This window comes from Ananas comosus, linkage group 11 (assembly GCF_001540865.1).
Source record: "Ananas comosus cultivar F153 linkage group 11, ASM154086v1, whole genome shotgun sequence".
Classification (NCBI taxonomy): domain Eukaryota; kingdom Viridiplantae; phylum Streptophyta; class Magnoliopsida; order Poales; family Bromeliaceae; genus Ananas; species Ananas comosus.
Window position 1 is genome coordinate 7974688 of NC_033631.1, and position 16256 is coordinate 7990943.

The following is a 16256-nucleotide window of genomic DNA, read 5'->3' on the forward strand; positions in this document are numbered from 1 at the left end:
CGGTAAAAAAGTTACAAACACCAAATGCTAGGTGCTTTTACAAGCACCATAGCCGGACTCTATATATATATATTTCTTATCACTAATTTCAAAGCTCGTAATGTCACCATTAGAAAGAAAAGAAAACAAAAAAACTAGTGTAAAATGTCAACTGCTAGCGAAAAAAGTAAAAAATGAACTTGCAACTCAAAATCTAACCTCTGTCTTGTTTGTAATCTTCAACTATGCGCAAAAAAACAAAAACAGAAAAAAAAAATGGTCACAGAATTCCACCACTATCTAGCACAGTTGGCTTGTACTCCAGATTACCGATCAAGAGATCGAAGGAGCTCGCTTCCTGAATGCCTGTTTAAATATAGAGTGATTTAGCCCTCGACTTATTGGGAAAATAATATAAGGTTTTAGATAATAATACAGGTTTGTTTAATAAATAAAAAAAAAAATTCACGCCATTTTATCTAAAATTACTAATAAATGTGTACATATACACAAAATCTACATAAATACATTAGTTTTAATCTTTTGTATGCAATAAACCCCCCTGGACAAAAACTTTTGGATCGATTAATTAGTTTCCTACGCTGCAGCTCCTTTGAAGATGAGGAACTTGAGAGACTCCAAACTGAAGTACATGAAGCTCCCTTCTGTGTGGGTAAAGTAGCAGCCAAAACTTGATCCAACCACACATTGCCAACCTGGTCCATATATCATATCAAACTCCTGCAACCGAAAAAAGGAAAAAAAAAAAAAAAAAAAAAAAAAAAAAAAAAAAAAGAAAAAAGGAAGGGGGAGCAGGGGAGGATTAATTGTTATGATGAGCGCATAAATAGAAATGAAAACACGGCGATCGCACGGTAGACAAATCACAAAACAGTACTAAAAGAAAATACAGAATATAAGAATTTATGTGGAAAACTTTTTACAGAAAAAATATATATATATATAGATGAAAGAGCATAGAATATCACTTCACGAAAAAGAGGGTATAATATTGTAAAAGTACAATACCCAGCATTGTCTCTAAGGCAAAAAGAAAGAAGTTTCAAAATAGATATCACTTTTTTTCCTTCACAAATTATTTTTCAAAATTTTTCGCACGGCGAAGCTGTCAGCGAATCAGGAGTACAACATCGAACTCGATAATTAAATTTCGAGGCACACATCTAATCTTAACATTAGTGATGATTGGTAAGTTAATTAAAGAAGCCATTATTAAGGGCCTACTAATTAATCAGCCCATTTCAGCTTAAGCGCAACGCATTTAGTAAACAAAAAAATTACAATTTTTTTTTCTGCCATATCGAAAAGCAAGAACGTAATTCTGCGACTGAAAAGCAGAAGCTCAAATTTAGAATTTCTGACAAATAAAATTACGTCGTTGAGAAATTTTCAATATAATGCTTTTCCTAACAACTTTTCTCAAATTATACTGCATCTTGTAGTGGAACTAAAGAGATCCCAACCAGGAGAAGAGCCCCTTTGGCTCAAAATTGCTGTTTAAGTATAAAAAACTGTTTAGAAGAGAACTACTAAGTTTAAGTATGCATCCATTTGAAATTTGAAATGTCTGCTTTTGGGGCTCATTCTAGCAATTCATTATCGTGGAAGTCGCAGAATTTTTCGCCATACATCTTGCTTTTGCTCTTGTCGGTTTAGAGAAGCTGTTTCAAAAGCAAATCAAACGCACGTACACCAAGTTATTGATTATGCCAACGACAGGAAAACACCTTCTTGATGTGCACCTTCTTGATGTGGGCTGCGATGCTTCTGCAGTCGAAGACGTCGAAGAGGTCGAGGGCTTCGGAGGTGGTCGACATGGCCTGGAGCTGCATCTTCAGGGGCATATCTGTGTCTTCCACCATTGCTTTCCTGAAGCTGAAGAAGCTATATATATATATATATATATAACTCTCTCTCTCTCTACTGAAGCTGAAGAAGCTATATATATATATATATATATATATATATATATATATAGAGAGAGAGAGAGAGAGAGAGAGAGTTGAGATAGAATACTATCGATAGTAAATGGGCTCTATTGCCATTCATTTGTTTTCGATGATGGAGCCTTTAAATCGACGATCGGCACCGTTGAACATGATCTATACCACTTGAAGTATTTAGAAATCAAATTTCAAATCTTTTCGATATCATTGACCTAATGATCAAAGAGTTTCAAAATTTGCAATTTTAATGGTAGATATGAGATGTTTTCTCGTTTAACGGTGTAAAGCTATCCAAATCAATTGAATTTTGGATCCAAATCAATTGAATTTTGATTAGAAAATTCTTTAAACTATTTAGAATAAGATTTATACTCCCGATCTTGATTACAGAATTCGTATTATCACTTTTTAGGGAATATTCATTTTCAGTCGTTTATTTTTACGCCAACTTAATGGACAAGAGAACAATATCGGAAAAGCATGAAATTTGATTTCTAAATACTTCAAGTGATATAAATCATATTCAACGATGCCGATCATCGATTTGGAAGCTCCATCATCGAAAACAAATGGGTGGCAACGGAGTCCGATTGCTACCGATAGTATCCTACCTCAACTCTATATATATATATATATATATATAAACGAGAGCCGTGGATAAAGTAGGAGAGGTGGAAATTTTATCCTAGACTAGATTCCGTTGTAGGATTGATAATGTATCCTAGAGATGTATCCCTCATGGATTGATAATGTATTATTATAGAAATTGATGGAAATTCATTTCGCTACTATATTTAATAATTTTAAAACAAGAATATATAGATTAATAAATTGTATAAGAAAAAATATTTTCGTCTCACATTCACAATTCGACATCCCACGATTTGAAGGAATAATTAACAATAAATAATTTGAAAGAATAATGAAACTGTTTGAACATTATAAATATATAACGGTATACATTAAGAATTGTGAACATACCCTTTCCTATTGCTAAGAAAACCATACAGATCATTGATCACAAACAATCTGCCATCTGCTAGCACATTCATTGCATTGGATATGAGCTTAAAAAAAAGAAGTAAAACTGATAGCACAACCAGTAAGGCCTAAACAAGCCGCATCCACAAAGCTAAGGACACTTTGGCCATGATTTTTTTAATACATAATTTAGCTTAATTTCCTCTGTGCCGTTTGCTTTTTGAAGAGACTACTATCTTAATGTTACAGTAACTATGTGACAGAAAGAAACAATAGACAACTTTAATCATATAATATAATTATACAAAAATTCGAATTAGGTCAAGATCTTTTATCGAACTTCCGATCGCCCGTCCTCTTCTCTTCTGCTTCTTTTCTCTTCTGTTGCCTGCATTTACGATACAAAACCTTAATTATGAAAAGAAGTATGCACATAGAAGTACAAAATATAATCACCAGTAAAAACCAGCACGGCTAACAGGACAAGTTCAAATGAAAGATTCTAGGGGAAAATAAGCTGAAATTAAGCTAGCATTGATCAAACAAAGGTCATAAACTCGGTATGAAGCTAAGCAACTTTCACAAACTATTTCAGAATCAACAGATTTGAAAGCAGACCACTTGTACTATATCTTGGACTGACAGATACAGGAGATAGCTGATAGGTTTTGATATTTGGCAGTTACTTTTCTCATTATTGGCCACAATCAAATAAAAAATGGAGTAATAAAAGATTACCTCAACAATTTTTGGAAAGAGGTAGAAAACTTTTTTTACATATTCATAACAGCAGCAGCATTGCCGTATTCATTAACATGACGGCTAGAGAGACAAACTATTAAAAAGATAAGTTTGGTAGGAGGGTGGTCGAAAAGTAGATGAGAAATTATATGTCATGATCACAAGGGCGACAAAAATAACCACAGCCAGCCAAACATTAACTCTATTAGACGGCTGGCAAGATCATAATAACAAGAGAGAGATAAAGGGATTTACCCACAAAAATTAGGTCCTATTTTCGCTTCTAGAGTACTAAAAAAGTGGCTGTCTCTTCAAATCCATTTAACTGCTAGTCTTATCATTTAGGACTTCAAAAGTTCAAATTGCAGCAAATATGGTATTTTATGCGAAAAACAAGAATCGCCTCAAATTTCGCCGGAAGTACTGAAAAAAAATCCTTTTAAAGAGCCTTGCTAATTGTTATGTTGCACAGAATTATACGATGGCTGAAGATGGCATAACTAGAGGTGATTAGAAAAGATTATACCGAAGACTCAGGATAATAGGTACACTCATACAGCAAAATAAGATGGAACAGCAAAAGAGGATTTAGTGCACAGATCCTTAATTTAACTTTGAAGATTAATATACTGAGCAACTTTGGCATCGGATTTAGGCTACAATAAGCGAAAAATATGCAATCAAGAAAACTTAAGCGGTACATAAGATGAAGAAAAGAACGAAAGGTAACCAATTCTTGAGAGTGTCTTATATCTTACCAAGGACCTAATGAAAGAAATATGAGTAAAGATGATGAAAAACTATAGAACTTAACACCATAATAACTCTTAAACAAAAGAAAATTAGAATAAAAATAAAAACTTAATGAAAAATCATTCGAAAATCGTGATGGATAGATATAGCATAACAGTATAAATTTAAAAGGAGGCCGGGGGGGGGGGGGGAGGATGGACAAGTTAANGCGGGGGGGGGGGCGGAGGATGGACAAGTTAATAGCTGGGCCAGAAGCAGATAACAACTTAAACCACAAATCACTCCCGTAGGAAAGATTACTTACTAATTCAATGTACCATCAAACTAGCAATAAAAAATTACATTAATTTGGCTCATAAAACAATTAGCAAAAGGAACAGTAGCCACCAATAAAACTTACGCAAAAGCAGTGTATCCGGCTCCAGCATTAGCAGCAGTTAAAAGCGCCGCATGCACACCAACGGCCGATATATTATCATGTCCGGCAGAAAGTGCAGGATTCATTACATCACCATCAACCTAAAATAATGACAGAAAATCAAATTCAATGGTCAAGATGTCAAGATCAAAATTCATTTCTATACTACTAAATATAAATGTAGGATAGTAACTTTAGGTAGTAAGAGAGTAACCTTATCCCACTTTGTTTTCTTGCTTTGCCTGGTGTCCTTGACAGCAGCATCTACAGCTACTGGGGCTAGGGGTATTCCGCTACTGATTGCAGCCGAAATGCCAGTAACTGACAATAAGCAAATTGCAAAAAATTAGAAGTGCCTACAAGTGTCAAGAGACTAAAACCGGATTTTATAATAAGTTGGTAAGAACAAAGATGGAAACCTAATTAGTTGGACAGAAATCATCCTTTGTGCATATTAATTACAATACCTGCAACTTGTGTGCTGGTCTTTAATATTGGTGCAACTGTGGCGAGTTGTGTTCCTCCTGCAACAAAGTCAACTTTTGGACTTTTTTTCCTTTCCTGCTCCTTCCTTTCCAGTTCACGCTTCATATCAGTCTCTACAAACAATAACACATTGAAGTTGGGGATCAAGTTCCGCAAGCAAGACAAAGAAAACGAGTAAATAAAAGATGATGAGCAAAAATCACCAAAGAAGCTTGTAAGTTGTAATGCAATGTATAACACATTATATTACGTTACTACAGTAATGGATTTCCATGCAAATAGATTTGAAGAGAATTCAGCTAAATCCTAAAAAACTATCTCAGGGTCTTGAGATCGTTTAAAAACACTTGAGATATCCAATAACCTATCCAATTACTCTTAGGGTCTGTTTGGCCTAGCTTCTGAAAAAGTGATTTTTGAAAAAGTGATTTTGGTTTGGAGAAGTGATTTTGTTAAAAGCTGTAGAGCGTTTGGCGGAGTTTAGATAAAAGTGACTTTTCTGAAGTGATTTTAAAAAGCTGTTTGGCAAAAATTTTTTGATGTTTGCATAAATTAATATTTTTATTAAATTTTATTTAAAAATAATTTAAAATCTAAATTTAAATTTGAATTAAAATTAAAATTTTTAAATTTCAAAATTATACAAAATTTAAAATTTGATATTTTAATTTAAAAAATAATTTAAAATTTTAAAAATTTAAAATTTAAAATAATTATGAAATTTACACCTTACGACACATTTATAATTAAAATCATAACTATAAATTTCAACAAATACCTCCTATAATTAATCGAATTTTAAATATAAATTTAAATATATAAAAATTAAATTAAAATAAAATTTCAAACTTTAAATTTAGAATTTAAAATTTAAAATCTTAAATCTAAATTTAAATCTAAAATTTAAAATTTAAATTAAAAATATAAATAATTATGAAATTTAAAATATAAAATTAATATTTAAAAATATATTTAAATTTAAATTTCAAATTTTAAATTTTAAAATTAAAATTAAAAATTTAAATAATATGAAATTTAAAATTTGAATATGTAAAATTTAAAATTAAAATTGAATATTTAAATTTAAATTTTAAAAATTTAAATTAAATTTAAATCAAATTTATAATTGAAGATTAAAATTATAATTTAAAATTAAAAATTTTAAAATTAAAATCTTAAAAGAAATTTGAAATTTGATATTTGAAATTTGATATTTGAAGGTGAAAATTTGAAAATTTGAAAATTATTAAAATTTGAATTTTAAAATCTAAAATTTGAGATTTGAAATTTAAAATTAAATTTTAAAATTTAAAATTTGAAATCTTTTTTACAAAATTTAAAATTTAAAAGTTAAAATTTAAAAATTCAAAAATGAATCTGAAAATTAAAATTTAAAATTAAATTTAAATTTAAATATTAAAATGAAAATAAAAATAAAAATTTGAAATTTAAATCAAAAATCAGAATCAGATTTTAAGAAGCAGCTTTTTTCTGCTTCTGATTCTGGACCTTCAAAATCAGTTTTCTGATTCTAAAAGGCAGAATCAGATTTTAAAAATAAGTTGCCAAACGCTCTATTGAGCCGAAAATTGCTTTTCAGCCCAAAAGCGCTTTTTGAAAGCTAGGCCAAACACCCCCTTACACTCTACAACGCTGCACAATGGATTAGGCATAACCACCTCTTAATTTTGCATAAGTACTAACTCATATGTCAACCGAATTAGTAGGCCTTCACAACCCACTATATAATGGACCACTTCCTCACATTATTCACACCACTCAAAACACCCACAATCCTCATATTTTAATGGTTGGTATTCGAAGCCTAGTTGCTTCACATTTCTAGCTGAGTTTATTTCTAAAAAAAATGAATGAAGCGGGTCGATTGCTAACTTTCTCTCAAAAGACGCACAAAAAAGGGAAAAAAAAACTTGTGATAATTTCCAAGTTGATAAATGCAAATTTGCTATAGTATCTCTTCCCACCTCATAATTTTGCATTTTTGACTCTACCTAAAGACACCAAATGGAAAGAAGATAAAGGTATAGCAAAAAAGATAAAGGTGTAGCAAACATAATTGTAACTCGCCTGCCTTATACAAAATCTGTCCCTCTTTGATAATCCATTATTTGGATGTTTCATCCAAACAAAAGAAGATTAAAAACGCCGATAAAATTTGTTTAGTTTGTATATCATGATGTAATATACAAGACACAACAATTTTCTGCCATGTGAGACTGAGTGACTACCTATGGTGCTTATATGATTTTACTGCCCTCAACTTCTAACTTGATTTATATGCAAACGATCTTCTCAACGGTTTCTCAAGCTGATCTGCAAGCCATCCCATCAACCACAAATGCTGGTACATATGAAATAGACTAATAGTAGACACCAATACCAGAATCATACAGCACCACCATCAAAAGTACCTATCCTAAAAAGGTTGATCAAGACCCTGTTAAACCATTTGCAAATCCTATTATGCACATCATTTCTAGTAATTCTTTTACATAAACATCTAACTCAAACGAAAGTTGTGCGTTGAAATATTATTACAAAGCACATCAAAGCAAAGTTCAGAATTAAGATAAGAGACTAATCTGATGACTAAAGAAAAATCAAAGGGGCTTTGTATTACCTAGTTCGTCATAATAGTCACTTTTGTCATATCCATGAGGGTCAAACACATCTTTACTTAAGCAAGTCCCAATCTGATCAATATCTTGATACCTCACTGCATGCTGTAAGAAGTCTGGATTCCTGTAATCCTTTCTATTGCGCAAATCCGCATTAAAACTTTTCCCAGACTTCTTGTACGCAAGAAACCTATTGATCTTTTGCTAAAACAACAGAACAAAGATAAGAGTCAGAAAGCATACTTAAAAGAAAGTATATAATGCAAAAGAATAAATTACACGTATACAGATCCACATAATAATGGACGACCGTGATATACAACTTCACAGAAGCTGTAACAAATGACTAAAACTGTTTCCCAAACAATCTAGTTTATCTCACCAGTAGAATCAAGGTTTAAAGTGCCGTGGCACGGGGACGTGCCACTGTCTGCCGGGACGGTACGGCACCGGCACGCTTCCGTACCGACACATCGTACATTTGCGTGCCGATGGATATGCACGACCTCCTACTGATACACTTTGGCATGGACTTATTTTAGTTTTTTTCGTTCCAATAATCTCTTATAATGTTATTTTGAAAGATTTAATCAAATAAGAATGAATATTTGCTATGTATAGCTTACTATACTAATCAATTAGCATATTTGTACACTTTTTTGTATGTAAAATACAATTTTATCTGATACAGAATAGAAATTTTTACAGATTAGAATTTTTAAAATGTAAAGACATCGTTTTTTTTCTTTTGACCATATTACAGTCTTTCTTTTATAAAATACACAAAAATAATTTTAAAAATAATTTTAAAAAATTATTTTAAAAAGTATTTGAAAAAATTTATTTTTTTAATTAATTTTTTCGAAAAATTAATAGATCTATCAAAAAAATTAAGAAATAAATTATATGACAAATAAATTAAATAAATTTAAGTATCAATTGATTTAATTTAGCTTTTAATTTTATCAGTATTTTCAATCTTCTAGCGCAAAAATAAAATTTTATGTTTGATGTGGCTCAAAATTTGTTTATTGAGTTCGATTTTGTTCCCTTAATTTGCCAAAAATTTCTCGCAAAAATAGATATCTGTGGTGAAAACGGAGGGCTCGGACAAATCTTTTGTCCGTATATTGATAAATAAAAAAAATTAAATTTTAATTTTTTTAACTTACCTAATAAGTAAATTTTCGATTTGTAATGTCTTTGGGGGGGGGCGTGGAGTATCCAGAATGCTTTGGATATTCCAAAGAACAAAACAAAAAGGAAAAAAACAAAAAGAAAAAAAAAGCAAAAAAGCAAAAAAAAATTAGCACAGTGCCGGCACTGTGCCGTGGCACGCTGCGCCGTGCCGCTGTCTCGTTTGGCATGGCGCTGCGTGCCGCGGCACGGAGGGGGGTCTGAGACCCCCCCGTACCGTGCAACCTTCTAGGTGGCACGGTACGTGAGGCACGGGGGCGGCACTTTAAGCCTTGAGTAGAATCATCAACCATAGTACTGTGGATGCCGAGCACATCGTCAACAAGATGAACTGTTTTGAATTCTGAAATGTAGCTAAGAACACAGTTCTAATGATATCATTATAAACCTGATGAATATTAGCATTGGGAAGTACTTGAATAGTAAGGCCATCCTTAGTGTGTATCATTTTTTTTTGTCAAAATGAGTAAACTCTCAATTGTTTTGTGTGGACAAGAATAAACTATTACTGTTGGTGAAGTAAAACATGAAAAACTTCAGTTAGAATTATTGTCTAGCAGAATTCAAATGATTCTTGATTCTCAATGACCGACAAGGCGACAAGTAAATAAAATTTCATATCTGATAATGTAGTTTGGTCATTTGGGAGGACTATCGCTTCAAGGTTTTATGTAGTTTCATTATTTCAACTGAAATACTTTACTACGAGAGGATTTGCTAAAAGGCAAGAAATTTCTCAATAATCAGTAGATAAAGCATTTTACTCATTTAAGGAACTCAGAAAATTGTTAGCATCTGTTTCAAAGCTAAATAGGTTAGATAGACTATAATCACTGAATAAAAAAAACAAAAAAAAAAACACTTGCTTAAGACAGTGACAAGCTGTCATGCTCTCCTAAGAATCAGTTTTTAAACTATATTGATTGTCTGCTAAAACAATTTCCGCCACCATAGACTTCCAACACCATCATTAGCATCAATGCTATCCTAAGAATCAGTTTTTAAACTATATTGATTGTCTGCTAAAACAATTTCCGCCACCAGAGACTTCCAACACCATCATTAGTTTCAGCATGGAAGTGAAAAGCCCATGAAATCAAACCGAACAGACAATTTCCGTTTGGTTTGATTCAGTTTAGTCATAAACGATTCAGTTTTTGTCAAACAGTTTTGGTTTGACAAATTTAAAAACCAAAAATTTGGGTTTGGTTTTGGGTTGAAAAATTAATAGACCAACCCAAACAGAAAAAATCTGAAGTGTAAATTTGTACATGTATACATATATGTACCTATATAAATTTGAATGCGTATAACTATGCATGTTAAGCATGTATGTATATATATATATATATATATATATATAGAGAGAGAGAGAGAGAGAGAGAGAGAGAGAGAGAGAGAGAACTAGGATATTGTGCTCTTAGGAGCACAGAAGCATCCATGCTCCAATATTGTTTTCGATGATGGGACTTCCAAATCAACGATCGGTTCCGTTAGACTTGATCTAGGTATTTTAATTATCTAGAAAACAAATTTTACGACTTTTCGATATCATTTGCCTAGCGATCGATAGGGCTCAAAATCAATGGCTTAATATAAACGTCTCACAAAAAGTGATAACACGACACTCAAATTTTATATCAAATGTATTGATCTTGCCGCAGAAGTATAAAGAATTTTCTATTAAAATTTCATCGAACTTTGACAATTTTAATCGTTGATGAGAACCTTTTTCAATTTAATGGTATAGAAAAATCCAAATTAGATTAAATTTTAATAGAAAATTCTTTATACTTCTGCGGCAAGATCAATACCTCGGATCTAAAGTTTTAGTGTTGTGTTATCACTTTTTGTGAGATGTTTATTTTCAGCCATTGATTTTGAGCCCCATCGATTGCTAGGCAAATAATATCGAAAAGCTGCAAAACTTGTTTTCTAGATACTTCAAATACGTGTGTGCGCGCGCGCGCGAGCGTCCGTCCATCCGTCCGTGTGTGCCGTGCGTGCGTGTGCGTCCGTGTGTGCCGTGCGTGCATGTGCGTCCGTGCGTCCGTGCGTGTGCATGCGTGCGTGTGTATGTGTGTATGTCTGTATGTGTGTGCGTGTGTATGTGTGTATGTCTGTATGTGTGTGTGTGTGTGTGTGTCTGTGCGTGCATGCGTGTATGTATGTATGTATGTATGTATGTAAACATTAAGCTATTACTTGACACTACTAGCCAATATTTGGCTGGAGTGGATACCAACTACTAGAGGAAACTATCATCACTTCCAAATAGAGGTTAAATTCACGAAATTAATAGGGCTATGTAAAATGATTAATTGTATGCATTAGAGAAACAAACAATGGCCGGAACAATGAAGCACAAGTTAGATGCAAATATAGAAATGATAAATTATAAGTAGGATTTGTCACATGAAGCAATAGATGGTCATATCCATTTTAAAAAAATTCTTCCTCTTTATTGACAGAAACATTTGAACAATATCTAGTCTTTGCTGGCAGGCAATTGTTGCATTCATGCGTGAGCAAAGAATCAAAGAACAACATAAAAGGGAACTTAAAATAACCTGCAACTCCTCAGAGCATTTGGTTGTCACAGGTGGAGGAAGAAAACGACTGAGAGGATCATCTTTTTGTATATCCGCAGAAGCTGCAGCAGCCTCCTCAACCTGGGCTACTTCAGGCTCCATTCCAGTGAAATCCATTGCCATACTGGTCTCAGATTTTGACTGTTCAGGCATATCCAAAGGCTGAGAAGATTCTGGTTGTGGTGATTTTCCCTCAATATTTCCTACAATGATTAAATAAGTCAAAGAACAAATAATGAGATGCAAACAATTAATCCCTACCAAAATCTACCAGGTGCACAAGATAGCATATATTTAAACCATATATTTGCTGCAATCAAATAAAGACAAGCATCTGTAAGAGGCATAATACATTTTACTACAATTGTCAAAATTAAGTGGTTCAGCAGAAACTAAAAGTCACATATTTTTCTTCATCTTGTTAGCCATGTACTGAGCTTGCAGCAGCACATCAGACATCTAACTTAGGGTGTTAAATTTATTTCAATAAGAAAAATTGCCATTTGAACAAAGCTGAAAAACAAATAAACTTTCAAAAGGGACTCAAGTACATAGAACTGAGTAATCAAGCGCGAAAGGACTTTGCCTAAGCTGTTTATTCCACCATGAAGAATACAGAAACAAGTTTTGTCGCAATCTGCACTAAGATGAAAATTCGACAAGCCATTAATTAGCCTCAAGAGCCCATAAACCAATATGATTTTAACATTGGAAGAATCAATGCTGCGGACAATCCCTATATGATAGCATCAAATAAGCATTAGTCTTATTTTTTGCCAGCAGTCTAGTACTGCATATTGGTGAATATGCAAATAGAATCAAATATCCACAATTTCCTAAATAGATGCTCGCTGAACTGTCGAATTCAGGATAAAGCAGACATTCAAAGGAGTCCATGGCTCGTGCAGCACCTTAATTATAATGGTAATGAGGTTAGTATAATGGCATTACTAAAGTTGTAGACCTGTTTAACCCTTCTTATAGAAAATGAAAAATAATTACTGTTAAAATACCCTCGATGTAACAAAAAATTACCAATCCACTGGATAATACTAAGGTATCAGGTTCACCTCATTACAACAGATCCTCTCTGGCAGCTCACAATAAATCATGCAAACTTCGCTATTAAGTTGCTTACAGCATACAAGATAGTGGTGATATGTTCTGTTCAAAGCCAGCAGGGCGATGAACCAATGGATTCATGAAACTCCCATTGGAACTCAACAAAATTGGACAGCTGACCAAGATCAGTTTGTCCTTTTGTTTCTTCTGACCGATACTACCAAATGGCATGATTTGATCCTTTTGGAGTCCCTTACTGATAAAGAGAACTAAAGCAATAGGAAATAATCATCTTCAAACTTGTACAAATCATAAATATGTTAAAGGTTAAGGTTCTTTCTCTTGAATCAGACTTCAGTTATATCCTACCCTTCATACATGCTATTCACACATATAAATGCATCAAACATAAGCAACAAGAGTTTTGCTAAGTACGTGATAAAACATTGAAATATCAAGAGTCCATATAATTAGATCTCAGATCCAACTGCTACAATGAATCCAATAGTTTGAACAGAATAACTAAATCGCCTGGATGGGTGATAGCTGGATTTAATGTTAGCACATGAAAATGAATGATTAAGGCCTAGAAGATAGTTCACTGAAATTACAAGAAATATAACCTTCTGTAAGGAAGGAGTCATCTTGTGTTCCATCAAACCCTATTGGCATACCTATTTATGACCAAGTCTCCAATTGCAATTTACAACGCTAACACTATGATACAAATTAGACCTACCAACCTATGCTCATTCTCACATGAAGGGAAAAAAAATATTGAAGCCTAGCATATCTAGCAGGCCCTAGGTCTATTTACATTAATCCCACCTCCAAGATCAACTAGTTAGAGCCTTTCATGACGTAATTATATACCATGCTTCATGCATCCAAAGTTTTATATCTAATTGCAAGAAGATGAAAGGCTTAATCAAGATCTTATAAAGCAAATGAACGAGTAAAACCTTACCCTCAGCAACTTGAAGCTCCGCACCGAATACAACGCGACCACCACTCATTATCTCGCCCTCCTGTCGGATACCATAACTAAGATAATTTAGTTAGATTCCCACAAACAATGAAAATATATATATTCGCAAATCAACATAAGGAACGGATTAAAAGCTCAGAATATACAGCCGCAAACAGAAGCTCAAAGATTACCTCCTGCTCGGGGGACATCGCCGCCTCATCGTGCGCGTAATCAACGATCGCGAGCGCGCCCCGCCTCGTCCTCGGTGGGTCCAAAGGCTCCGCCGCGGAGGCGTAGGGCCCCGCCACGGGAGGCGGCGGCGGGGGAGAAGGGGAAGTGAAGGGGAATGGCGAGGAGTGCTGCGACTGAGGCAACGGCGGGGTGGGGGGCAGGGGGCTCGCTAGGGTTTTCCGATCCGCGACCTCGTCGGCAAGGAGGGGGGATCGGAGCCGAACCATAGGAGAAGGGTTCTCGAGCGCGGGCTCCGGAACCACCGGCTCGCCGTCGTCATCGCCATCGTCGGCGTCGGTGGGCTTGGGGTCGCGTTGGTGGTCCTCCTCCTCGTCGTCGTCTTCCTCCTCCTCGTCGTCGTACATGGAGAGGAGGCGGATGCCTTCAGTGTGCGCCGCCATGGGAGAAGGTGAGGAGGTGGGGAGGAGAGCGAGAGTGGGGGAGCGGAGTTGAGGGAGGAGGAAGGAGAAGGGAACGATCGTCGTTGTCGGAGAAGGACGAGGGATTTGCTAGCAATGTTGTGAATAGTGACGAAGAACGCTTTCGAAGAGCTTGCGGAAGTGTGGCTTATATCGAGTTCGATTCGAACTCGGTTTTAATTATTACAAAAAATATATGTATATTGAGAGGCTAAGTTATGGAAAAACTTTCTGCAAGCATTCACCTTTTCACTTTTTCTTTAAAAATTTATATTTATATTTTCTACTCCTAAACTTTGAGAAATATTTTTAAAAAGATACCACCTTAATAGAAAAGATAAAATAATCAAATTATTCTTACTTTTTAAATAAAAAAATAACATTTTAATATATTTTTCGTCATTTTGACGGACATGAGTGATGGACCCTGACGAAAGGAGGCTAAGGCTTCATTTGGGATTCATTTGGGATTGCGGAAAGATTGCGTAACGTATGGTGAGAAAGTACGTTCAAAAAATATCATGTTTGTTTCAGTACGTAATATTGCGTTCCACAAATTGCGATGAGTCGGTTACGACATATTTTCTGCGATCCCACTGAAAAACGCAGAAGTATATCCCTATATGTTTTTTCCCCAACTCCATTTTATCTAATAGCGTTAGATAGATCTCAATACCAAACTAAATCTAAATACAACAACTTGAATGTTAAGAAAGTAAAATATAAATTGTTGAAAGTTAGAAAGAAAAAGTGTCGAGATGGATATTTATAAGGAGATTTTTTGTAATATAGCTATATATATATATATATATATATATATATATATATATATATATATATATATATATATATAAAATTTATCTCAAATATCAGCTATTTAGATTTGGATGTCTAATCTTTAAAAATTTTAATTATACTATCTGAATATTTAATTTAGGCTTACTCACACTATACTCAACTATTTTATTATTATTTTTATTTACTATATTATACTTTTTCAAAGATCCTGTTGCATTACTATATTTTATCAATATCTATATAGTATTTAAGATTTTTTTACCTAGCACTTTTTTTTTTCGCAATAGATATCACTAGGTATTTTTTTCTCGCCAATCTCTATATTACTTTAACGCATCTATTATTTTAGATAAAATCTAACAATTTTATTAAGAGATATAGGTTAAATAGTAAAAAGTATATAAAATAAATCACCATGAATTTATCATTTGAAGTTTAAAATCACAATTCGAATATTGTAATTTAGAATTTAAGATTCAAACTTTGAAGTTTGAAATTTAAAATTTACCATTAAATTTTGAAATTCAAAATTTGAAATTCAGGGGCAAACGCACAAGCAAGAACAGATTGAAAAGTCTACTGCCCCACAACCCAAAGCGGTGAAGAACAAATAGAATTTGCTACAAAAGCCGGCTAACGGGGGTATACCTTTTTAAAAATTAAAACTTAAAATTTTAAATTTTAAACTTCAAAATTTTAAATTTTAAAATTTAAAATTTGAGATTATTTTAAATTTTATATTAAATTTAAAATTTTGAATTTTGAAATTCAAATTTTAAAATATGATATGTGAAATTTGGGGTTTAAAATTTAAATATCTGTATTTAAAATTTAAGATTTAATACTTAAAACATAAAATTTAAATTTAAAATTCAAAACATAAAAATCTAAAATTTGATATGAAATTTAAATTTTAATTAAAATCAAGTCAGAATCAGATGCAAAAACTAGATTTTAATTACTTTTGGTTTTAAAGTCTCTAAAATCAGAAAACTAATTTTAAGAATCAAAATCGGATTTAAAA

At 33.2% G+C, this 16256-nt stretch overlaps 2 protein-coding genes across 2 annotated transcripts; both read right to left on the reverse strand.

Annotated features, from left to right (window-relative positions):
• On the reverse strand, positions 501-2998 carry LOC109717125 (dynein light chain LC6, flagellar outer arm-like). Its single transcript, XM_020242800.1, has 3 exons — positions 2928-2998; positions 1728-1869; positions 501-720 (listed from the first exon to the last, which is right to left on the reverse strand). Exons 1-3 carry the CDS (start codon positions 2996-2998, stop codon positions 577-579), a joined length of 357 nt encoding a protein of 118 aa, XP_020098389.1. The 3' UTR covers positions 501-576.
• LOC109717708 (SAP30-binding protein) lies at positions 2961-14593 on the reverse strand. The gene is made up of 8 exons (XM_020243584.1): positions 13976-14593; positions 13782-13842; positions 11732-11955; positions 7967-8168; positions 5307-5438; positions 5054-5160; positions 4822-4940; positions 2961-3315 (listed from the first exon to the last, which is right to left on the reverse strand). Exons 1-8 carry the CDS (start codon positions 14414-14416, stop codon positions 3249-3251), a joined length of 1353 nt encoding a protein of 450 aa, XP_020099173.1. The 5' UTR covers positions 14417-14593; the 3' UTR covers positions 2961-3248.

Excerpts from the sequence above, each read along its gene's own strand:
- LOC109717125 (XM_020242800.1), bottom strand. The coding sequence starts at position 2,998 with ATGAATGTGCTAGCAGATGGCAGATTGTTTGTGATCAATGATCTGTAT. Across the intron at positions 1,870-2,927 it reads TTTCTTAGCAATAGGAAAGG|GAAAGCAATGGTGGAAGACA; the intron begins GTATGTTCACAA and ends CTTCAGCTTCAG. Across the intron at positions 721-1,727 it reads AGAAGGTGCACATCAAGAAG|GAGTTTGATATGATATATGG; the intron begins GTGTTTTCCTGT and ends TTTCGGTTGCAG.
- LOC109717708 (XM_020243584.1), bottom strand. The coding sequence starts at position 14,416 with ATGGCGGCGCACACTGAAGGCATCCGCCTCCTCTCCATGTACGACGAC. Across the intron at positions 8,169-11,731 it reads AATGCTCTGAGGAGTTGCAG|CAAAAGATCAATAGGTTTCT; the intron begins GTTATTTTAAGT and ends CTGTTGTTTTAG. Across the intron at positions 5,439-7,966 it reads TGACTATTATGACGAACTAG|AGACTGATATGAAGCGTGAA; the intron begins GTAATACAAAGC and ends TATTGTTTGTAG.